This window comes from Neltuma alba, unplaced genomic scaffold (genome assembly GCF_004799145.2).
Source record: "Neltuma alba isolate B1F8T4 unplaced genomic scaffold, ASM479914v2 tig00011398_pilon, whole genome shotgun sequence".
NCBI lineage: Eukaryota > Viridiplantae > Streptophyta > Magnoliopsida > Fabales > Fabaceae > Neltuma > Neltuma alba.
Window position 1 is genome coordinate 288,859 of NW_021636087.1, and position 25,455 is coordinate 314,313.

At 34.4% G+C, this 25,455-nt stretch overlaps 2 protein-coding genes and 2 non-coding genes across 5 annotated transcripts; 2 read left to right on the top strand and 2 right to left on the bottom strand.

The window, feature by feature from the left end:
* Positions 1-957: 957 nt before the first annotated feature.
* Positions 958-8,080, top strand: LOC114712916 (kinetochore protein NUF2 homolog). Of its 2 annotated transcripts, none has more exons than XM_028897477.1 (12): positions 958-1,224; positions 2,029-2,241; positions 2,559-2,649; positions 2,736-2,915; positions 3,811-3,900; positions 5,311-5,418; positions 5,757-5,810; positions 6,022-6,136; positions 6,257-6,414; positions 6,506-6,601; positions 6,976-7,043; positions 7,820-8,080. In XM_028897477.1, exons 1-11 carry the CDS (start codon positions 1,061-1,063, stop codon positions 7,033-7,035), a joined length of 1,329 nt encoding a protein of 442 aa, XP_028753310.1. In that variant the 5' UTR covers positions 958-1,060; the 3' UTR covers positions 7,036-7,043; positions 7,820-8,080. The 2 variants fall into 2 exon arrangements, with proteins under 2 accessions (XP_028753310.1, XP_028753312.1); XM_028897479.1 differs by having other exon boundaries at positions 7,825-8,080.
* A 1,212-nt stretch (positions 8,081-9,292) lies between these two features.
* On the bottom strand, positions 9,293-9,453 carry LOC114712921 (U1 spliceosomal RNA). Its single transcript, XR_003737288.1, has one exon. It is a non-coding gene; the product is annotated as a U1 spliceosomal RNA (small nuclear RNA).
* Positions 9,454-16,692: 7,239 nt separating this feature from the next.
* LOC114712922 (U1 spliceosomal RNA) lies at positions 16,693-16,853 on the bottom strand. Its single transcript, XR_003737289.1, has one exon. It is a non-coding gene; the product is annotated as a U1 spliceosomal RNA (small nuclear RNA).
* A 5,197-nt stretch (positions 16,854-22,050) lies between these two features.
* LOC114712885 (small glutamine-rich tetratricopeptide repeat-containing protein-like) lies at positions 22,051-25,395 on the top strand. Its single transcript, XM_028897446.1, has 9 exons — positions 22,051-22,123; positions 22,880-23,119; positions 23,412-23,569; positions 23,654-23,720; positions 23,959-24,058; positions 24,141-24,304; positions 24,586-24,632; positions 24,757-24,804; positions 25,174-25,395. Exons 1-9 carry the CDS (start codon positions 22,051-22,053, stop codon positions 25,393-25,395), a joined length of 1,119 nt encoding a protein of 372 aa, XP_028753279.1.
* The last annotated feature ends 60 nt before the right edge of the window (positions 25,396-25,455 follow it).

A 25,455-nucleotide genomic window follows, 5' to 3' on the forward strand; every position in this document is an offset into this window, starting at 1 on the left:
GCCCATTGGCATTGTGTATTTAAAAATAAGTGCTAAATTTATTATTTATTAAGATAACAATTTTTTGACATCAAGATAACAATAATTTACAACTGCCACCTTCATTATTTAACATTCATAATTTACCAAGGAGACAATTTAGTTTACACGCATTATTTATTTATATAAAGAAGGCTGAATAAGATTAATAAAAGAAAAGGATGAATAGTGGAAAATATTGACTGGACCTCGTATTCCTAAAACAATTCCAAACAAAAGGTCTAAAATGGAAATATCTATTCAATAAAAAGAGTAACTTATCTCACGCCAAACTTCATGTAATGGTAAATTATTTTATTGTTTCACCAACACATTATAGTTTATTTTCCCCAACATCTAGTTACTCCCTTTGCTCTCAAATGTCAAAAATATTTAGAGATTGAATTTTATTGTAAATATATTATGATTTATTTTATTTATCATATTTATTATTTTTTAAAAAAATAATTTTCCTAACTCATAAACTAATACATAATTTATTTGAGTTTTTAAATTTATTTAAATTAATTAAACACTATCTCTGGTCCTTAATATAAAACCTTATTTGACTTTTATTTGGTTCTAAATATAAGAACTCAATCCACTTTATCTCTTATATTTATGTATTTTTTTAAGATAATCCTTCTAATAATGATAGTTTTAGGCAACACATTTGATTAGCAATGATATTTTAGAAAAAACAACATTTATTTATTACAAATAACTAATTTAAATTATTTTTTAATCTTTTTAAATTAATTAATTAACTCTTATAATTAGCACCGGGAATAGTAGTTTTTATATCAAAGAATGAGGGAAATAATTGAGCCTCGCTTTACTATTTTAAATACTTCCAGAGAGGGGAAAATGAATACAGGAAAAGGGCGGGAAAGGTCTCTTCTTGCGTCGCTCGCCTGGTTCTTTTCGTCTCACCGGCTCACATGTAGAGTTGAATTTCCTTTCCCTTTTTGCTCTGAATCAACCCTATTGTTTCTTTCTCCTCCATAATCCATACGTTGTCACCGAACGAAAACCCAGAGCGATGTCCAAGTTCGAGTACCCCAGGCTTTCGCGCCCCGAGATCACTGCTATTTTGGCGCAATTTCAGATTGCAAATGTGTCCGAACATCAACTCATGACCCCGAACATGGACTTTGTTTGGGACCTCTACTTCCGGATCCTCAATCACCTCGACTCTCTTCCCGAGTAACATCTCCACACTCCGCTTTAACCCTATTGTCATTCTCGCTCATTTTTGTCAGACATGACTGTGTTGGTTTTCTGTCCAGTTGGCTTTAAGTTTTTTTTCCCCTTGCAATTTCAAAGAGGGCTTTTGTTCTAATGCTCCGGTAATGGCTTACGGAAAGGAAATGTGAGCTTGAACTGAATGTTTTCATGTAAAGGGATGTCATACAGACGCCAAGGAGGGCTTTTTGAATGCGGGGTGGGCACTTTTAGCAGATTTAGTTTTATATTATACAGAAACTGTATACTATTAAATAATTTGAATCCAAGAGACAATGTCCGTAAGTAACGTGTTGAATAATCTCCTCTTCCCCAAAAGTTCAGTATGCACTTGTAAGACTCGGAAAAGTGGATCTTCCCAACTTGCTTCTTCCGTTATATGCAATGGATAAAAATTATGTGCAATTTTCTACATTCTTGCCATTAGGCTCTCCAATTAAAAAACAACAAGCTTATGAGTCTCTAATAATAATAATTGAACAAATGTATGTTTCTCCAATTAAACCATGCACTTTTCATATTGTTATAGGAAAAATGAAATTGTTATGCTTCATTTGATGATAGGTATATATAACTACATATGTATTTGGACCATTTGTAATCTAGGGCTTATCCATTTGGAAATCAGAACATTTCAATTTTAAAATTATTGTTGCTCTCATGTTGTTCCCTCTGTTCAAGTCTTTATAGTATTGGAAATCCCATGTTACTTTTTCTTTAGTGCCTGCTGCCTTCTTTTACTTACAAAGTCTCTAATTTGGACAGGGAAGACCATGTTGAGTTTGCTGCTCTAGAGCATCTTGAGAACCCAGACTTCCATGTTGACTCTGTTCGGGTAATGAAGATGTACAGCAGAATAAAGGAAGTAGTGGCCTCGTTGGATTGCCCGAGGAACTTTACCCTCAAAGATCTTTTAACACCCGAGGCTGATAGAACAGAGTTTTTCCTGGGCGCACTTCTAAATTTCTGTCTGCATAGGTGAATGTTTTTTTGCCTTGGCTCCATGTACTTGTGGGAAATTAGGTAAACATAGAAAGTAGAAGCCTTAAAATGTAGAGGGGAAGAAAATACATTCCTTAGTGAGCTAATGAAGTTGGGTTCTTGGTTTAGAATGGAGATTTTCTGTGTGTGTTAACTACTTGGGGAAAAACCTTTGGTGATGGGTTGAAACTCTCAAGAGGTCAGTTGCGTCATGGAGGCACTGTCGAGGACTTCAAAGTAGCTGGCACACAGCGTTTTCTGTTATTGCTTTTCAATTATCTTATGGCACCTTTTTTTTTTTTTTGTAATCTTAGAGAAACGAGATTGAATTCGATTACAGACATAGTGGATGAAGTCAACCTTCTTGAGGAACAGCAGAGAGATCAGGAAACAAAGATCTTGCAGGTTTATAGTTGATACCAAAATTGTTTTTATTTTACCTATTTTCAGGGCATCAGATTTCATTGAATGCTTTCAGTTTTCCATTACAGTTGAAGTCAGAAATTGATGGCTACAATGAAGCCAGGGAAAGGGAGGCAACTCTTGTTCAAGAGGTGGATGCAAAAGTTAAAGAACTGCGTCAAACCATTGCTGCCCTTAACACCAACCAGATGTCACTTAGAGCTACTTTTCGGAAGTTGAAGGAGAAGACAGGGGAAATGGATGGGAAGGTGAATCTTGGCTAGAACTTAGTAGATGAATGATAAAGCCCAAGTATTTTTTTTCCAGCACCTCCATCTGAAACTTTTTATTTCCACCATTGAGTTGAGTCTCTCAGGCAAACTTTGTACTTTCATTTCTACAACGAAATCCTCTTATCGGAAATTATTTCACCAGAACTCTTTGACTCAGTTTGTCATAAATCTCCCACGTAGTCATCTATTCTTTCAGTTAAACTACATCTCAATACTTATTTGCCAAAACACCTCACTCATTAAGATACCCTTCAACCCATTTGCACTGTAGATATGTTACACATGAAAAATACAGACCACCAAATTTCCGCAAGTATGTATTTCAAGATGTCATTTAATTTTCCACCATGTTAATATCAACAGTGGGCCTTTTGACTGATAGTAGATGCAGATCTCTTACTGCTCTGACTGATAATGGAATTTTATCAGAGCGAGTTATTAAATATGTGGCAAGACTGATTATATTTTTGTGTCTTAATTTGGTTATTTTGTAGAGCATTTGGAAATAGGAGAGCCAAATTTATGACAGATCTCACTGTACTTACAATATCCATTTTCTGCTTGTAAGAATCAGCAATTCCATTGTATTTCTCTGGATAAGTTATCATTCATTCGTGTGAAGATGACTCTATTTCCAGATAGTTCCAGCAGATGGGTTTTCATTGCATGCCTCATTGTAGCTTGCTACTTTACTTGCTTCTAGCTTTGTTTCAATTTAATTATTGAGATTTACTTAGTCTTTGTAGTTAGTTCCCATTCTCTCTTCCCTCCAGTCAGAACGCTGCGTTTTTTTTTTTTGGGGGGGGGGGGTTGGCTTTTTTTCCTCAGTCATATTAGTCCTCAATTATCCATTTCCCTTTTCTGACCGCAGATCTCTTCTGCTGAGTTTACCCTTGTACAAAGTGTTCAAGAAAATGCAAACCTACGATCAAAAGTTGTTCAGTCCCCTGATAAATTGCAGGTACTATTTTTAGTCGTTTCTTAGTTTTCAATGGGCATCAGTTAAAAATGTTTGTCCATCAAGTTTATTGGTGTTAATAACTCTGGTACTTCTGCAGGCATGATTGAACCAATTAGTTTTATGTGTCTCATTTAGCAATTAGTAGGTTATATAGCTTTACTTTTCCTGCCGTGATTTGCTTTTCTGAAGTTTTCTTTATTGCAGTTATTGGATTATTTTCATTCTTGTTGGTACCATTCACCACAGTAAGATCTAATTCTTTTTCTAATTTTGATGAAGTAGCTGGTTTTGGTAGTGTTTCCCTTTTCCTTTAATGCTTACTTTAAATTTACATAATCAAGATTTTTTTTTTTTTTAGTGTTGTCTTGAAGCTACAATTGTTATAAGCGCTTAATTAGTTGTTGTCAATTGTTGAAGTATGGAAAGAAAGAATTTGCACTTGGCTGGTGCTAGCTGTATTACAGTAAGCTGCACCTTTGAACTAAGTCATGTATAGGGTTATGATATTTGCGCAAGCCACTTCTCACCTATCCCTCTGAAACAGGTTGTTCCCACCCTAACATATTGCAACAAGGTAGACAAGTTTTAGATGTGGTTTGCTCCCCACAAGAGGGGATTTAATACACACAACCACAGTTGTCAGATTGTGACATGTATCATGACTTGGAAAACATTTTTTACTCCTGAATTGTATAATTTATTGTAAGATGTGTCTGATTGTAACATTCAGTAACAAGTTAAAAACACCTTAAAACATAGAATATGACATTTTAAATGTGATTTGCGGCAATTAATCATATATTAAATGTGATCTCCAGAACTTTTGGGGACAACTCGGATGGCATAATCAATCTTCTTTCCAATATTGGTTTTCATCAAGCTTATAAGCTAAGACATCACTCGCTTGTTCTTGGCTTTCCAAACATTACATTGAGTCATTTCTGGGCAGCTTCTCTGTTTAGGCAGTCATCCTTCTCTTTCTTGCAGATGAATATGACAGCGATTGAGTCTATTCAAAGTAACTAAATTTGTTGGTTTGTCAATAGTGATATTCGTTGGTATGTTATTGGCAATCCCTTCATTGGCTGTTGACCATATTTTGGCATAAAAAGGGATCAGGCCTATGAGGCTGTGATATCATTCGAGGGTTCAGTAATTAATGCTCTGATTCTCTCATGATTCCAGTCTGAACAAGGGGTTTTATTTAGGCCCTCTAGGATGAGGAAAAATATTGATAAATTAAGCTTAAGGAAAAACTTAATCAAGGTATGTTTACAAGGACATAAAGAACGAAATAAAATGTTGACCTGACTAAAGATAGATGCTTGTTGAAGTCTTTTGGGTTGTTTTGATACCTAATACTTGTTTTCCAACTTTGACTCGTAAATTCTCTTGCACAATTTCGCTCAGAGAGCATTGGAGGAACAAAAACTAGCTCGAGAAGAAGCTAAGAATGCGGAAAGATCAGCCATGCAAACTTTCCATGAGAAGAATGCCCTTGTTGACCTTTATTCAAAGGTATTTTATTCATTTCCATGGTAATTATTCAACTTCATATGCATGTTCTTTTTTTTTTCCCTTCTGTCGATTATATTATGAGGTCTATATTTTATCTAAGTGAAAAAAAGTATTTTCCTTAATTCTTGAACGTTAATCTTGGATAAAGAGTTCAAAGTTGAACTTATAGACCTTGTTCATTTCTTTATTTGTTTTCAATTGGTTTAATAATTTCAGTTTCATATCCCTATGAGAGGTTTAGGCTTCTTTTAAATCTTATAATGCAAACTGCTGATAAATATAAGAATGCATACAGGCCATGCCAGATCTGATATATTTCTTACTATTGTTTTTCTCAGGTTGAGAAGAAAATGTCAAAGCACTTTGCTCAGATGCAAGCCATACAAGATCAGGTGTTGCCTCTAACATTTTGATTTGTTTAGTTGCTGTGAATTCTGCATGAATATGGGAGACTGAAACCTTTTATTTTTGTTAGTTTTGATTTGAATTAAGTTCATACAAGAGCGGCTCTACTCAAGATATGAGATATATTGTGGATGTAATATTTCCTGTCCTTTTAACTCAACTCCAAACACCTTGTTTGATGACATGAGCACCTCTCAGGTAAATTCTGCAAAAGAAATTGAGAAAAGTCTAAAAGCTTTGAAAGCAAAACTCAGTGATGAAGAAGTGCTGGAAAAGTCACTTGATGTCAAACTGGTTGAAAGAAAAGGAAAGCGTAAGTTCTTGTTCAAGCTATGCTGTATCTATGTTTTCAGTCATATTTGAGCAAAGATGTTTGTTGTGTTATGCTTTTAATTTTTCCCCTTTTCTGTTCCCTTTGTTGTCTTTTTCTTAGTTGAGCAGCTGGGAGAATTGATGAAACAGTTAGAGAAAGAAAGGGATATGAAGTCTGAGGAAGCATCTACATACCTAAATGGTGTGAAAATGGAGGCTGAATCAAAGAGGCATGATCTGGAAGAAAGACAGAAGAATGTCGAAGCTGTGTTAGCGGAGGTATCGTGACTACTATCTTTTAAAATTCTTTGTAAGTCAGGTTAGTTCGATGAAATCATGAGTTAATATGTTGCCTGTCTGCTATTAATAGGTGGATGCCACAAATATTACAATCAAATCAGTCAAAGAATCTGGATCAGCTAAACTGGAAATGTTAGCTAGCACACATGAAGAGTTAACCAAAGAGGTACATAGCCACTGTCATTATCTTCAAAAACCTGTGAGGACTGATCACCTGGTTGACGTAAGTAGCTTATAAAGGAATACATGATTCCCTTCACAAATGAAATTGGAATTTGAAATGATAGAGTCCCGTGGGTCCCGCAAACATCCCACAATCCCCAAAATCGTTAATCACGTACAATGGAAGGAGAGGGCTGAAAGGAAAAGTGGGGAGTTGGCAGAAGCAGTTGGTGAGAGAGTGGGAGAATAGGGTGGTTATCTCTGCGCCATTATCAATACCGTTAATTACGTCGCCATGTTCATTGTGCTTTTTCTATTGATATTTTAGAAGTTGTTCATTGCACTACTAACCCGTAATCGGGCAAATTGCTGTCGCAGTTTCAACAGTATAAGGACTTGCTTGCCCATGTGATCGAATCGGGTTCAAAAGCTGATTGAAGCAGCAGGTAGTTTACATTTTTACATATCTCCCTTTCTATATAGGTGGTAGTTGTCCTAATGCCTTCAGCGCGTAAACTTCCCTACTGGGATTTTATCCTGGTTTTGGGTTGCACATTGATGTGTTCAATGCCTTGGTCACCTGCTTGAACTACCTGTATTCTCTGTTGTGGTGCACTGATGCCATCTAGTCACATTTTGTCTTAGGTGATTATGCCTATGAATGTACGAGAGATTCCGTTTTTCGTCTAAACGCCAATATTATGGCATCGTTGACCAAAAATAATTGTCCTCTCCGTATCATGACATGACCACATTGGTGGGCATACTCTTTGCCAGTGAGGGTTGTTTCGTTGTTTACTGAACTTGGGACATCTATTTAAATTAGATGAAGCTCAATAAATAGTATTCTGAAAGGCAAAATTTAATTGTGTTCAACGTTCATGCTTAGTTTACCAGTTATAGAATCTGAAATAGCTGATACTTGACGAAGCAATGGCCTTCATGATGTAGCTGCTGTTGTGTTTCTTTGTTGCTGTTTTGTTTTTACTTACTGTTGGTGTTGCTTCCTTCATATTTACAAATCACAAGTAAAGAAGAACTAGAAACAAAAAAAACACGCCATCTCTATCCCCGTTAATTGGAGGGTGGAAATTCAAGCAAAATTATGCTGCTTTTCTAAAAGGGCCGGAGAACTAGGATCGGACTTCCATGAAGTTGTCAAAATGTTTTTACCGTCAAATATTTGATCCCTCGACTCCAAACTGACCTCTTTTTATGACAGATCAGGTTTTGATGTGTGGTCCCACAAGACGAGCTTTTTAATATGGCTCCAGGGCGTTTCTTCCTTTGAGGTGCTGCCTGCTGCAGATCTTCAACTTCAAGGGCCAAAGCCTACGACTTCGATGCATTTTCTCGTTGTATTATTATTATTATCATTATTTCTATCATCATCATCATCATCATTGATCAGCTCGCATTTGGACCTTAAATATGCTTGCTTGTAAATTTTAACGGATTCAAATTTTAAGTTGTGTGTGTGTATATAACAATTTTCACATCGTATTGCTTGTTCTTCTAAATAAATGATTTTCCTTCATTATGAAGAACTTGGACGAACTTGGAGAACACATTTCACAATAATTATTCTTCTTTACCTTTCAAAGTCAATTTTTTCCCCCTAAAGATAAAAGGTTAATAATACAGCGTTTTCTAAAAAGTAAAAAGACAATTTTCAATAAAGGTTAAAAATACAAACCTCTATTTCTTAGGGCCAAGCATCATTAAAAATGGAAGGCAACAATCTATTATTGGTGTAATTGAAAAGTCACTCATTTTTCTTAGCGTTTATCCTTGGAAAGAGCTAATCACTCATTTTGACAATCCATGCTTCTGGTGACGTCATCTTATCAATCCCCGACTCTGTTCTTTTTTGTCTTGATAGAACAAGATGATAGGGCTTCCTCGTATAGGTGATATGAAAGTCTGCAAATTACAGGCCCCAGAATGGAAAGAAACAGACGACATAGTCGTTCACGATTGCAGAAACAGGGGATGCATATGCAAGCCACTACATGATAACAATTCTGATAAACATGCAAAAGAGAAACAAGACCAAACCAGCATCATCTGATAGAAGTCAACATAGCAGCAGCAGTATAGTAGCCAAAAATGAAACAACGGTTAATAAATAGATTCCAAGTGAGGTACACAATCGCAGACGTTCAAACCTGACTTCATTCTCCCTCCCATGTCATTTTCCATCAGAGAAATAACATTGTCTTCATCATAATCCCCGGATTTGTTTCACAGCCTTCTTTATAAATCGTGCAAAGAAAGGCATACATGCTGCAACTTTTATTCACAGCAAAAATGAAACGCCGACATTCTGGAAATCAACAAAACAATAATCAAGAGTCTTAAATTTCCCATGAGTTCTACCACGAGAATTCAGCCCCGCTCTGTTTCAAGACAAATGGACGAGCAGGTCCAATCCTCAAGCCCTAAGCCGAAGCAACAAGAATTCCCCTCCCCTTTCCCATTCCGTCAATTCAATCTATTCGACGATTATGATCATAAGAACAAGAGATCCCCGCCATCATCGTTCCAAGAAGCCATCGTTCGCATCCAGGCACCACCGACAGCAACAACAACAACAATCGGGTGCAGGAACTTTCAGAGAAAGCGAATCATCACGCATGCACAACCAAATTATATTACTCAAGATGAGGAAATCGATAGTTAAACTAGAGAATGGGCAGGGGCCGCGCGAACGCAGGCCCCCACTGCCACAAATTATGACGTAGGCTCTCCCCCTTGGGGAGACCTTAGGGTGACACCCCTCCCAAGTGCAATGGAGGCCGTCAACCTAGGCCATGGGCCTTCTTGATCACCCATCGACCCCGTCCAGGTAAGTATGTTGCAATCGTCGCCTTCCCTTCTATTTTATAGCCTCGGGCTCTCCTCCCCTCCTCGTTAGCTCTTCGATGTGGGACTTCTACCATAATACTAGTTTGAATAAAAATGAAACTATAGTTTTAAAAAAGTAATTTTTATGATATAAAAAGTACTTTTTGAGTCATCCAAACACTTTTTAAGATGAAATACGTTATTGATCCTTTATTAGTTTTTCTGATTGAGGATAGCTATTCATCATCTTGATCATCAAAGCCCAATTTCAAAAGATTAGCTTGAGTACTCCCTTCTAAAGTTGACTCCACTTTACGCACTTCACTCGATCTTTTTATCTATTAGAATCTTCCGTAGGTAGCCTTTTCCAGTTGGTCAACTTTCAATGAAAGCACCAATGTAATAAGCACAAGTCCAAGAAGAGAGTCCAATCTTAAAAGACTAGCTTGTTATGAGGGAGAACCCTTTGAACTTATAAACCTCACAACACTTGTGAGGTTCCTCAATATGAGACTTATAACATCATGCCTTCACCTCTCGTCTTTTATCTTTGCCTGCTCCGTAGTTGCTTCTTTTCGTCATCTTCAATCAACACCCATCAGGATGAAAAGACTTGGGAACACAGGTCCAGAAGGATGTGTGGATTCATGGGGAGGGTGAATTCCGGTTGATGACAAGTTATGTATATTCTTCAGTTGTTACTTTGCTCATGACTGGGTTCCTGAATGGGATTAAGGGTGTGTTTGGGTGACACCCCAAACCATAGTTTGGGTGACACCCCAAACCATAGTTTGGGGAATAATCTACCCAAACACCCCCTCCAAAAACCAAAACCATGGTTTTGACTCCAAAACCATGGTTTTGGAAAAAGCAAAATTTTTTTGCTTTTGGAGAAAAAAGGGAGAGTGTGAGGGTCTATATGATATGTATCTTGTTATTTTTTTTATAAACATATTTTTTTATAAATATATTTAATCTTATATTTTATAAATATATATACACATTAATTATTTATTAATTATATTATCTTATGCATTATTAATTATGTTGGTAAAAAACATATTATTAACAATTTTATTCCTTCAAATTAAAATATATCATAAAATCTATTTTTTCTGTAATTATCATATTAACTTATGTCTTTTTTTTTAGTAATTTGTATATATAAAAAGTGCTTCTGATAACAACTATCCAAACACTCTCACTTCTCAGAATCACTTTTTTACAAAATCTATTTTTCACAGAATCTATTCTCCCCAGAATCTATTCTCTAGAATCACTTTTCCAAACCACGGTTATTAATTCGTTGTTCTTTAAACAGGAAATGGACGGATCCGGTCAACAGGGTTCTGGTGACGACAACTCTTTTACTAGCTGGAGAAAGGGTAGAGGGCCAACCCATATGAGACATTTAGCTTTACGTGATGAGAGCACGCAGCCTATGAGGATTACAGTAGAGTTTGATGATAATCTGAAGCCTATAGGAAAGGATGGGGCTCAATTTACTAGTTATGTGGGTTATCTCGCACGTAGTAAGATTAGCATTGACATTCCTAGCTGGAAGAAGGTGGACAAAGATTTGAAGAAAAACCTTTGGGAGGATATATTGGTATATTGTGCATTGTTTTCTCTACTTGTTTCAATTATAGTTGCTTATTTACTTTATAACTCTATGCTATTATTGTATTGCAGCTGACATTTGATATTCCTGCCACTAAGCAAATGAGAGACCGTTTGTTAAAGCAAATTGATGAACGGTGGAGGGATTTTAAGTCCACGCTTACAAAACATTATATTAATGGAAAAAGAAACGGTGAGCATCCTAAGGAATGATATTCATTTATTAGTGAAGAAGCATGGGAGAATTTTGTGAAGCAACGTGAAGACCCTGCATTTCAGGTTTGGTTTCTTCAAACTTAATTTTTAATCAGGTCATATTTTATTTAACTAAACTAATTTTGTCGATTTGGTTTCATTGTCATAGGCATTGAGTCAGAAGAACAAACAAATATCTGAACAGAATGTATACCCACATACCATGTCTCGTGCAGGGTATGGTGGGTTAGAAAGAAATATGATGGAGGAACGACTGAAGAATGCACAGATGGCTGCTGCTTCAGATCCTACTGGCTACATGCCACCTATTGAGTGTCCTTCTCGCCAAGAAAAATGAAAGGCGGCGAGGATTAAAAAGGGTCAATACATTACTCCACAGTCTGCTGCTGTTGCTGAGAGGATTGCAAGTAATATTTAAGAATTATGTTTCATTAATTGTTTTTTTCAATTATCTTAAATTGAATTTATTGCTTTAATGATATAGGATACACTTGAGGAGCAATTATCTCAAGGTACATTCATCCCTCAAGGACGGATGGATATCTTGGCCACTGCTATGAGAAAGGCTGACCATCCCGGAAGAGTTCGAGGGACCCCTAAAGGGATTGGTATTAAAGAATTTTTTGGCTCTGTTTCACGAAGAAGCACTAGATCATCCTCTGCTAACATGGTATCTAAAGAGGAGCTCGACCAACGACTACAGGAAGAAATAGAGAGAGTTCGAGCTGAACTAAGTTAACAACACATGGCAGAGATGCAAAAGATACGTGATGAATTCGATGCCAAGTTTCAACAGACTCTGATGATGATGGGTACGAGTGGATTCCAGATGCCCCGAGTATCTGAACCTTCCCAGGTAATAATCACACATCTTTTTAAATCTTCTAAAGATTCATTTGATCCATTTAAACTTATTTAATGTTTCTTAACTAATTTCATATTATGTTTCAGGGTTCACCTGTGATAAAAAGCGAGAAAGGCAGTAATAATTAGACACAGCCACTGACAGTGTCTGACCCTGACCCTGTCGAAGACAATGGGATGCCGTGTTCTCTCTATGTGGATTATGAAAATTCACCTGTTCATGTTGCTAGTGGTCGAGCATTCATGGGCACAACGATTCACGGCAACAAAATTCCGAGCAATCAAGCAAGGGTGACAGTGGAGAGGATTGTTCGTGGTCAGGGGTACACCAGTGCCCAATCCTACTGATGAGGTTCGACTCTTGGCCCAAGCTAAAGGACATTTCATTTTGTGGCCAAAGAGACTTATTGCAAAGCCAATGGTGAAGAAGGCGGCAACAAAGAAGGCCACAACGAGCACATCATTTGATCCTGTACTCTTGCCTCTTCCTAGTGATGTTGCGCTTATGTATTCCAGTTTGGAGGTTTTTCATTCCATGGTGCCAAACATGGATAAGCCTGTGGCTTTCAAAATGCCGTTGGGGGTTGTGGGTTCAGATATAACATACGACTTTACCATTGACAAGAGGGACCTCGTTCAGTTCCTCAACTTTGAGGAGCTTGATATAGCTTTCATGCAGCTCGCTATTTTGTAAGTTACAATATCATTTTCTTATAACATATTATACTTCATGCATGTCCTAATGTTTTTTACTTAAACAACAGGCACTTTAATCAAATCTGTCGAAACGGAGGACTTGAAGGAACATATGGCTTTATGTGTCCTTAAAGGGTGCAGAAAGAATTTAATATTGTGGAAGCAAGGTCAATCTACATTATGACCACAATGACTCAGACCAGAAAGCTAATATATTTTGCACCTTACGTGGAAGGATAAGTGTATTATTGTATTTGAGATATACAAGCTGTATGTGTCGGGTTATAATTAACATGGTTTGCCTTTTGCAGTTATCATTGGACTCTAATTGTTTGTGCCCCTTTTGACAACAAAGTTTACTGGTTCGATTCACTCTGTGGAAGTCCATCCGAAGAAACCAAAGATGTCATCGACACGTTAGTTTTTATTTATATATTTATTACTTGTGAAGTTTATACAAGCATGCTCTAATATCATTTTCTCTTATAATGTTGATAGGGCTTTTCATACTTTTAATGTTGTGGCGATTAAACAAAATAGACAAGCACCAACATGGATTCTTTCAAAGGTATATGTTGTTTTGAACTAACTTTTAAACATTTTTGGATGAATTAAAGTTAATGTTTATAATCAATAATGTCTAATATTCAAATTTTATATCTTATTTTTTTAGTACCGTTGTCAATAAGGACATGTTGAGTGTGGATATTATGTCATCCGCTACATGAATGACATAATTGAGATCAGAATGACTGAGAAATTAGACGAGGTAAAGATGAGTTACGTTGCATGACGTTCTTCAATTCATTTCATATTTTTGACTAAGTTTACTATGTTATTTTTGATTAATAGATATTTCAAAATACTGCGCCATATCTCATAGATGACATCAACTTGATGAGGGACACTTTGTCAACAACATTGGTAGAAAAAATTGAAATTTAGCTTTCAAATAGATAGGTTATTTCTCAAAAAATTCATTGTTAGATGTTTTCTTTCAATTCCCTCTTATATGTACATGTTCATGATTTCCATTGTACAGAGAAGTAGTTACTTCTATTTCAGAATTGTTGGACCTAGCTAGCCAATACGTGTTCCTTGGTCTTAATTAACCACCTAGTTCTATTATATTGGCCGGTTCCCTATTTTCGAATTGTGTAAAAGAAATTTCAATGCTGTATATATATCAACTAGCTAATTGATCTTGTTCTGCGTGATCTGCACTGCCTACATTTATTTAGAACTGTAAACTGCAGGGTGGTAAAAATGAAAATCAAGCAGAATTTAAAAAAAAATGTATTTTTAACGACGGTTATAATATAACCGCCGTTAAAATAATATTCCACGGCGGTTTACCTATAAACCGCCGTTGAAAGTCAAATTTCAACGGTGGTTTTTATTTTAACCGCCGTGGAAAATTGCGGTTCAAAACCGCCGTGTTTTCTTTACCTTTCAACGTCGCCTTTATCAACTTTGCCTTCAAAACCGCCGTGAAAAGCCACTTTTAACTGCCTGAAAAGCTTTTTTTCTGGTAGTGATTTCAACTATCATATTAAATTTAAATGATTGTCATTTAATTTGATATTTTATGAAAATTTTATTAAAATATTAAATAAAAATTAATTGATTAAAATTTTATTTAAACAGTTTAAAATGGCAATGGAAAAAATATTATTAAAATATTTTTCAAAATTATTTATTGCAGTTTTAAATTATTTAAATCAAATTTTAATAGATTAAGGGAGAAATTGTTGAAAATTTCTCATATCCCTCTGAGAAGAATAGGTGTCTTTTCAAATCTTATAACGCAAACTGCTCATGAGTATAAGAATGCATACAGGCCATGGCAGATGTGATATATTTCTGGCTATTGTTTTTCTCAGGCTGACAAGAAAACGTCAAAGCACTTTGCTCAGATGCAAGCCATACAAGATCAGGTGCTGCCTCTAACATTTTGACAAGTAAAGTTACTGTAATTCTGCATGAAAATCAGGGAGACTGAAACCTTTTATTTTTGCTAGTTTTGAATTGAATTAAGTTCATAAAAGAGCGGCTCTCCTCAAGATATGAGATATATTGTGGATGTAATATTTTCGGTCCTTTTAACTCAACACCAAACACCTTGTTTTAAGTTCATATTTGAGCAAAGATGTTTGTTGTGTTATGCTTTTAATTTTCCCCCTTTTTCTGTTCCCTTTGTCATCTTTTCTTAGTTGAGCAGGTGGGAGAATTGGTGAAACAGTTGGAGAAAGAAAGGCATATGATGTCTGAGGAAGCAACTCCACACCTAAATGCTGTCAAAATGGAGGCTGAATCAAAGAGACATGATCTGGAAGAAAGACAGAAAAATGTTGAAGATGTGCCTAAATTTCTTAATAGATCAGGTCAATTCGATGAAATCACAACAGTTAATATGTTGTTTGTGTACTATTAATAGGTGGATGCCACAAATATCACAATCAAATCAACCAAAGAATCTGGAGGCCGCTAAACTGGAAATGTTAACTAGCAAACACCAAGAGTTTAATGACGGTAAAAGGCAGGGAAATCATCATCGAAGAAAATAAATGCAGAAAGAGCATTGAAGGAAAAACTGAATTCATCTTTATTGATAAAGATGCTACAGTGCTACATATTTATACAAGTGTACCGTGATACAAGCAGTGAAAAAGTTAGAAAGATAACAGGACACGTAGCCCTATAATAGATGAATCTGGAAGAATTATGAATGATTGGGTTTTGAGGCTGTGTTATTGGACTTATTGTATTTGGACTGAGTTTGTGCTTCAACAGAGTTAACAAAAGAGGTAGTGGTAGCTCTTGTTATCTTCAGAAACTTGTGAGGATTGATCAACTGCTTGGCATAAGTAGCTTGTAAAAGAATGTACCCTTCACAAATGAAATTGGAAATTGAAATGACAGATCCCATAACATCCCACAAACCCCAATCTCTGTTGTGGCACTACCATATGAATGTGTGAGAGTGTCGGTTTTTCTTTCCAAACGCCAATAAAATTGGTTACGGCATCATTGACAATAAACTATCTCCCTCCTCATATTTGTTTGCAAACTCTTCAAATCATTGGTCACAGCAAGGGTTTGAAGCCCTGAACATGTTTCCTTGTTTGGTGAACTTGGGAAATTTATTCGAATTAGACGAAGTTCCATAAAATAGTGTTCTAAAAGGCAAAATTCAATTGTGTTGAATATATATGCCTAGTTTACTAGTTTTATATAATCTGAAATATTGCCCATACTTGACAAAGAACATATGAATTAGATTATATGCCTTCCATATAAGAAATCTGTGTAAAATAAGTGCATCGGTGATAAGTATGGTCCTTCACCATTGCAGAAAAAGGGCATACATTTGCAAGATCCTACCCCTTGAGAAAAATAAGACCAAACTAGCATCAACCATAGAGCAAGAATCATCTGCTACAAGTCAACCTAGCCGCAGTCATAGCAGCCAAAAGAACACATATGTGTACACACACACACCCACGTCGAAGTCAAGTAAACAATCTGATTTCATACTCCATCTGGTTAAATGAGTAGATTTACACCTCACGCACCAGAGAAATTAGTATTGTCTTTATCATAATCTGCCGATTTGTTTCGCAGCCTTCTTTATAAATCATGGAAAGGGAGGCAAATATCTTAAAAATTTTTTCACTTACAACAAAAATGAAACAAGGGTAGACAGATTTGCCACCAAAATTCTGCATAAAATCAATAATCTTATATTCTTCCTATGACTTGTTGTACCTTACAGAATCCGGCGCCTCCCTTGGTTCCAAGTCCAATCCTCAAGCCATGAACGGAAGGAACAAAAGTTGAACCGGAGATTGGGTAAGGGCCGCGCGAACGCAGGCCCCCACTACCACAAATTATGACGTAGGCTCTCCCCCTTGGGGAGACCTTAGGGCAACACCCCTCCGAAGTGCAATGGAGGTCGTCAACCTAGGCCATGGGCCTTCCTGATCACCCATCGACCCCGTCCAGGTAAGTATGTTGGAATCGCTGCCCTCCCTTTCTTTTTATAGCCCCCGCCTCCCCCTTCCTCCTTCGTAGCTCCCTGATGTGGGACTTCCACGATCTTGCTACTACACGCTCTCTCTTACAAAGACACAGACTATGAATTGCACCTCGGCTTATTTGTGATGCTTGCAACACAAATTGCATTAACTTATAGTCATTTCATCAGTTATATGGTGTCCAACTAAATCAGCAGTATTATATACATACTCCTTCTGTCCCTTATTATAAGATCTAATTTTTTAAATGGGCTTGTCTCTTTTTTATAAGATCCTCTTTGAGTTTGTCTGAGTATTTAATGCAGTATTACTTATTTTACCTCTAATTTAATACTACCTCCGGTCCTAATTATAAGACCCAGTTGACTTATTTGAGGAAATTAAGGAAGTAAGTTAAGTTAGTTATTTGTAATAAATAAGTATTGTCATTCCTAAAATATCCTTGCTAATTAAGTGTATTGGCTAGAACTATCATTATTAGAAGGACTATCTTGGAAAAAAATGTATAAATATGAGAGACAAAATGGATTGGGGTCTTATAATTAGGACCAAACAAAAAGTCAAACGGGGTCTTATATTAAGGACCGGAGGTAGTATATTCTCTTTCTTCATTTATCTCACTATTATTCTCTCACATTTATTTATTTATATATAGGGTTATAATTGGAAAAAACTGCATTTGCTATATATTACTTGCTTTTAACTAATTTTAACTGTTTTCTTAAACCGCGTAATTTAGTTAAAAGGATTTTATAATAAGGGACGGACTAGTATACATATATTTATGAAGTTGAAGGTGACAAACAAGGCAAGGTGTTTTCCTTTTTAAAGCTCCTCAAACTAAGTAGCAACTTTAGATAGATTTGGTGGTTGATTCTAATTTCTAAGGGGTGATGGCTGCTTTCCTTTAGGTCACATTATATTAGACTTCTGCTTAATCAATGTACATTGACTTTCTTAAATTATTTTTATTTAATCATAGATATTGAAACTATTTCTAGATGGAAATGCCTTTTAATTTTAAATTTGGAAAACAAAGTAGATTGAAGTCTTATACTACCTTCGGCCCTTAATATAAGATCCTGCTTGACTTTTATTTTGATCCTAAATATAAGACCCCAATCTATTTTTTCTCTCATATTTATGTGTTTTTTTCCAAAGTAGTCCTTCTAATAATTGTAGTTCTAACCAATATAGTTGATTAGTAAAGATATTTTAGGAAAAACAACACCTATTTATTACAAATAACTAACTTAACTTCTTTTCTAATTTCCTCAAATTAGTCAACTGGGTCTTATAATTAGAACCAGAAGTAGTATTAAAGATTAAATCTATCATCTCAATTAACTTATATACTAAAACTGGAGATAGTACTTCGAGTGATATACATGTGCGCGCGCGCGCACGTTGCTTGTACAAAACGATGCTTTTGTATATTAACTTGGGCAGCCATTTGACATAAAAGAAGCTCTGACCCTGCGTGTATATATAAAAAGTATGCATTCTTCAGTATGACTTGTATCTATTTTATTGTAAACTAAGAAATTTTATTTTTTGGTGAAAGAGGCCTCGTAACTTCTACCTGTGGCTGTTTTAGGATATGGATTTGCGTTGAGCCTTCGTTTCTTTTTTATTTTTTGATACAAATTGTTGAGCATTTGTTAGTTACAAAGGAAACAAAGAAAAAGGAGCCGTTTATGTCAACGGACCTGATTGGTTTCTTATTTTCAAAACAATTTTTGGTTTTCAAAAACAGAAAATAAAAATATGTATTTGAAAGTGTGTTTTTGGTTACATATTCTTAAAAAATAAAAAGTTAAATTTTTTTAAAATTTAAAAAATCAGAATTCTTTTATTTTTTTACTTTTATTTATTGAAATTAGAAAAGAAAACATGTTAAACACTAAATATAGACACATTTTTTTAAAGAATTTTAAATAGTGATTTATCATGTTGTGGCATGCTAGCTTTCAATTCAAACCTTGTTGGGTCAATTATTATGTTCTTTTTTTTTTTTTTGCTGACAACTATTATGTTCTCATCTCAACTATATTATATTCAATTTGAATGAGTATAATTTTCAATTGAACATTTGTGAAAAATGTTATTAACATATTAAAAAATAAAAATTAATTTAAAAAATTAATTGATTAAAATTTTATGGGGTTAATATAATTTTTGGTCCCTTAAGTTTGTCTTCATTTTAGTTTTAATCCTTTAAATTTCAACTAATAGGTTTTGGTCCCTCAAGGGACAAATGGTCTAAGTTTTTATTAGATTATTGAAACTAATGTTTTAAATAAAAGGAAACTTGAGAGACCAAAACTTGATATTTGAAACTTGAGGGACCAAAACTAAAATGAAAATAAATTTAAAGGACCAAAGTTTGTATTAACTCAAATTTTATTTAAACAGTTTACAATTATACTAGAAAGACAACTATTAAAATATAATTTTTTATTGCAGTTTGAAATTATTCCTATCAAATTTTAATAGATTAAATTTACTTATTTATTTTTCAATATATAATACTAGTAGTTCCATAATAAATTTAAATGTACATATATATATATATATATTAAGTATGAATTATTCAAATATGAAATAAACCCCATATATACAGCCACACTAGTTCACCGTCCCCGTGATTAGTGCATGAAAGAAGCAATTCGTAATAATTAAACTGAAAGTGCCAGGGAGGATGAGGCTGTCCTCTCAGTAACAGATATGTGTTTTTGGAATTGGAAAAGCCCTTCACATTCATAATTATTAATAATAACGTTTATATATTTTTTTGCTAAAATATATGTTTAGTCTTTTAATTTTATATATATTTTTAATTTGGTCTCTTAACTTTAAAATATATTTTTTGATTTTATATATTGACAAAATATCCTCAAATCTCAACACATTAAGTCTAATTTTGATTGTTATAAAAAAATCATTTTTTAAACCTAATAATTTTAGTATTAAATTATTAAAAATATATTTTTTTAAAGTTAAAAAACTAAATTGAAACATTGTATAAAGATGAAAGACTAAATGTATATTTTAGTTTTTTATCTTTTTTTTTATTAGTTATCACTTTTACGATTATATATATTATCATATTTTTTTAAATAGCAAAAGATGTGAATGGTCATATTATAATTTTTTCTGGAGAACAAAAAAAAGCAAAAAAAAAAAAGCATTCTAATTTAAGAATGTTTGATTTTTACGTTGTTATCCGGATCATCCATCCCCCCCCCCCTTTTTGTTGCCAAAAGTCCATTCATCCGTTAAAACTATTATGGCATGAAATATCAAACATATTTACACATGTACGTCCAATGCATGTAGGGGTGTGTATATGCTACTTAATCTAAAACTTATTTAATTAATTTCATTATACTAATAAAGTTAGGTGAGTTAGTTAATTATAAAAAAAGTGACATATTTTTCTTAAAACACCATAATCATCTTTCTTAATATCCTCTATTATTCTCCTACTTGATTATGTTTAATAAAGTATTAATGAAGTAATTTAAGAAAAACTAATAAATATAAAAAATATGTCTTATATTTAAGATCAAGACTAACTCAATAATTAGGTTTTACATTAAGCAATCTAGGAGTATTATATAAATATTATAACTTCGAAGATAAATATAATATTTATTGCCCGAAGGGAGCAAGGTCCATGCAAGTATTTGTTATGGAATAAGAATTGATGCGTTTCACTGCACTAAACATTCCACGTCGCATCCATGCATGCTCTCTCTTTCCCCTTGCTCCCCCTCTCTCTACATACACACACCCCATTTATATTATAAAGTACTTCCTCCTATTTTAAATGCATGAGTTAAATAATTTTTGTAAATTATTTAAGTTAGTGGTTTATAAAAACGTGGGTTGATTAATTGATTTTCCTAAAACACATAATATGTGAATATTAAGAAAATTTGTCAATTAAGTTAATTATTTATAAAAAAACGTGTGTTGGGTTTTTCAAATTACCATTTTTAATCACATGTATTAGGATTATTTCTTGATAAAAATCTCTTAACATGTACAGATCAATAGAAATATCTTGAGAAAAAAATTATAAATTTGGTAATAAAGTGGGCTAAGGTTTTATATATAAATATATATATTTAGGATTAAATCTAAATTAGCTATATATTCAGCACCGGAAATAGTGTGACTTATTTTATGGATTATATATATAAGTTATTTTTATTGTTATTGCTAAACGTGGTAAACCATTTTTTTCATATAGTGGCAATGCAATACATAATCCTCGAAATTAAAAGAAAGATTGTGGGAAAGCCACCATAATAATATTTATGGTCTATAAGTATCTTAAATTTATTAAACGATTAAGACCTTAAATTGGCACTCTCTGGTCCTATTTATAAGTCACATCTGGCATATTTCACACAAATGAAGAAAAATCTTAAACCTTATTAACTCTTATTTAAAATTTAATAACTTTCTAATTTTATTTCTATTTAATATACACTATACCTTGTCTAAACAAAGTCAACACAATAATAAATGAAGGATAAAATTGTACATCCATACAAAAAATTTCTCTTAATACCCTATAAATAGGATCGAAAAATATCTTTTCTTTGTCCTATTATCAGAGGAGTACAACTCTTCTTTAATTGCATATGCAATGAATCTTCAACCTAAATGATCTAGGTCCTTAAAGTTAAAGGTGTCTTTAGGTAATAAATATTTCAAATATAAGAAAATTTGCAACAATTTTTCCTAAATTAAGTAATATTAATAACTCATTTACTCCATAAACAATTAATAATCCAACCAAACTTGGTAATTATTAATATTCATAAATAGCTTTTATTCATATTCATGGTTTCGGTCTTTACTTTCATTCGCCGTTTTTAATTTCGAACCTGCCTTAGGAAAGCTGTCGTAATGATAATAATTAAGTGTACGACAAATATCCTTCACACCATTCCTCAAAGGAACCATCTTTATTTCTTCTTTCTTCTTTTTCATTTTGCCAATATACGTTATGCACTTCTAACAACATATTATTACACCGTCTTCCTCCCTCTTACATCACAATTTTTCTCATATCTCTTTATCTCTCTTCAACTCTCATCACTTTTACATTCTCTATCTCTCTTCTGTGTCTCTGCTGATCTGTTGGCATACACTGAAAATGGCGAATCTGACAACCAGCTCACAAATTTGCATCAGAATCGTCATAGCTTTTCTCCAGTTCCTTTCAACTGGTTTGTGTGCGATTGATACTGATGTGGTTTCTCTGCAGAAATATCTAATTGCTGGCTTTGTTGGGTTATTGTTTTATGGAGAAGCTGAGTTTTCAAAACCCTAACTCGCTCAGATGTAACCTGAGATTCAGACTCTTATGAGACCACTGAATCTCACGTAATAAATATCTATCAGAGACACCCCTCTATCTACTGGAGAGAGGCCGCTATACACACACAAATATAAATATGTACATCACAGAAAGAATGAGATTTGCAGCCTTCAATTTGATGGTAACTTGTTGAATGAGTTTGAGAGAAGTACGAAGGTCACAATCTCAAGAATCCTGCAAGGGATATCTTATCGTCTGTTGAAAGTTCAATTTATGGGATTTAATTTCATGTTTTTCCTGCTAGTTTAATTTTATTGAAAGCTCAAACTTCAAAGAGGTTATCATGCATGATGTGATAACTAAGATTCATCTCTTGGGATTTACTTTTCAATATTATATACTTAACTGATATCGAAAAAAGGGCAAAACTTTGAGATGCGTCTTGCTGGCCTGGAGACCTCTAGCTAATTAGTGAACAAACCCTGGGAATTCTTTTCTTAAGTTCAATTTACGCCCATACCCATTTGTTAGATTATATGAGTGAGAATCTGGGTTGGAAATCTCAAAATTCATCATATATAATTTCTGCTTGCATTACTTGACGACACATAATTTATTTGCTGTTTTCTTAGTTGGATGAAGTTTTCGCTCTTGTAATTGGCAGTTCAAGCTGGTAACAAAGAAGAGAAAGAGCGAATTAAAAGTGTGGCCAAAATTCTGAAAGAGATTTTCAAGATTAGCCAAGAAATGGTGGAAGATGATCAGAAACTTAGGAGGCCTGGTGGGATTCTCGTAACTTTGTTTAGCACGCCTCAAGATGATAATACTGAAGAACTTGAGGAGTCTGAGAATGAACCTTGTAGCTCCACTGCACCAACTACTAAACGAACCTCTTCTTCAAAAGGTGCGTGTCTATATTCATATATATGTGTGTGTGTGTGTGTAGAGAGGTAGAGAGAGAGAGAGAGAGAGAGAGAGAGCCCTGTTCGTATCCGTAATTTTCTCACTTCTCTTACACCAGTACCAGATCATCAGAAAAATTCAGTTAGTTCCCATATGGTTATTGATTTAGACTCGATATATCAAAGCTAGCTAGCTTGTACACTTAAGTACCATATCCACCTTCATTATTATTGAATATTATTATTGCACGAGCTGTTTTAATTAGTAAGTGTATGTATTGTATGTTTTGCCAGGAGGCGTAATGGTGGCGGGTAGGAACATGGCAAACTTACAGAAAGATTTCAAACAAGCAGTATTAAAGAATGGAGGTCTCGAATATCTGGTTGGTCACAACAACCCCAAAAAGAGAATCCATGGCATTATTGGGAAAATTTTCAACGAAGCTCTCGGGGTAACATTTATTGATGCGTGTGTTCAATTACATTTTAAGAAAAACCTTAAACTCGTAAACCTTAAACTAACCTTGTATGTACAGGTGATTCGACAAGAAAAACCTTTCAGATTTAACATGAAGGACGTGGCTGAGACGCTCAAAACACTGGGTGCGTTATCTGATACACATTATACTTTTTCTTATAGCCCAAACAAAACTTAAAGGATAATGATCAACTTCTTCTTGTTACAGACATTCTTAAGTACTGCTAAATCCAAAACCAAACATGATTAGAGATCTGGCTTACAAGTTTCCTGTCCCCTTGTTATTATGTATCATTATTACATCACAATCCCTCTCGTTGATGATCTTCTTTGGCTCCAATCAAATTCTTCGAAATTCTGCAGGGAACAAGGCCATGGAAACCAATTGTTACACCAAAGCTGCTGAATTTTACAGTTGTGCTATTGCAATTAACGTGGACAATGCTGTCTACTATTGCAATAGGTATATACACATCACACACACAAGTTCTTCGATATGTACAGTTAATTTAATCCTCGATTATATTCATGTTTTGATTGTACAGAGGGGCGGCATTGATTAAAATGGGGAGGTTTCATGAAGCCGTTCGTGACTGCTGTAAAGCAATTATCCTGAACCCTACCTACATAAAAGCTTACTATCGCTTAGGTTTAGCTTACAGTGAACAAGGAAAATTCTTTGATGCTATATGCGATGGTTTCTTAAGAGGTATGTATATATATTCTTGCTTTTAACTCTATTATACGTAAGTGCATATATATATATATAGAGAGAGAGAGAGAGCTATATATATATATTTGGAAACCAGATAGATCTCTCGAAGTTTATTTACAGCATCTGAAGTTTAGAAATTAAGTAGAAAATCTGTTTGGAGCTCACAGAGACAACTTCAAATACGAGAAATAACTATGCCATTAAGTCCACCCATTATTAATCTCTTGCTTTATATAATGTGACTCGTGGTCTTCTTATTTTGTCAAACAATCTAGTTTTGCAGCTAGAGGCCATGAATAAAGCTGCCTTGGCCCAAATTGAGGTACGTACTCTCGTAAATATAGTAATTCATATCAACATAATATATATGTCCCAAAGATTAATTCATTAATATCAACTATAAACATATCTCTTAATGTCCTTGTTTTCTCCCATAAATTATGCAGCTAGCAGAAGGCAGACTGAGTGAACAACTTTCTTGGTTGGACGATAAGGTAACTAATAACAGCAAAACAACATATTTATTTACAAACTTATACTCCTCCGGTCCTTATTATAAGACCCAATTTGACTTTTTATTTGGTCCTAATTATAAGACCCAATCCATTTTGTTTCTTATATTTATGCATTTTTTTCCAAGATAATCCTTCTAATAATGATAGTTTTAGCCAATATACTTAATTAGCAAGGATATTTTAGGAATGACAACACTTATTTATTATAAATAACCAACTTAACTTACTTTCTTAATCTCCTCAAATAAGTCAATTGGGTCTTATAATTAGGACCAGAGGAGTATTACTTTTTTGAATATATATGTACGAACAATAACAACATTAATTATATATATATTGATGGAGCAGCTTGAAGATCTGAGGAAAAGTGGTATGATTAGCCGATGCCGGAAAGTAGGAATCAAGGAAGGGACAACAATAGTGTATAAAGGGAAAGCAGAAGATGGTGATTCTGAGAAATTTGTGTTGCTTGAAGACGAGGTCGATACTTCCAACATTAACATTGAAGAAGAGACCATGAGTATTGCAGAATTTATCGACCTCTTCTCTAATTCCAACATGGCTCCTTAAATTATAATAAGTCAACCACCCCAAGTTTTAATATTCGTCAATTATGAAACAAAACAAGTG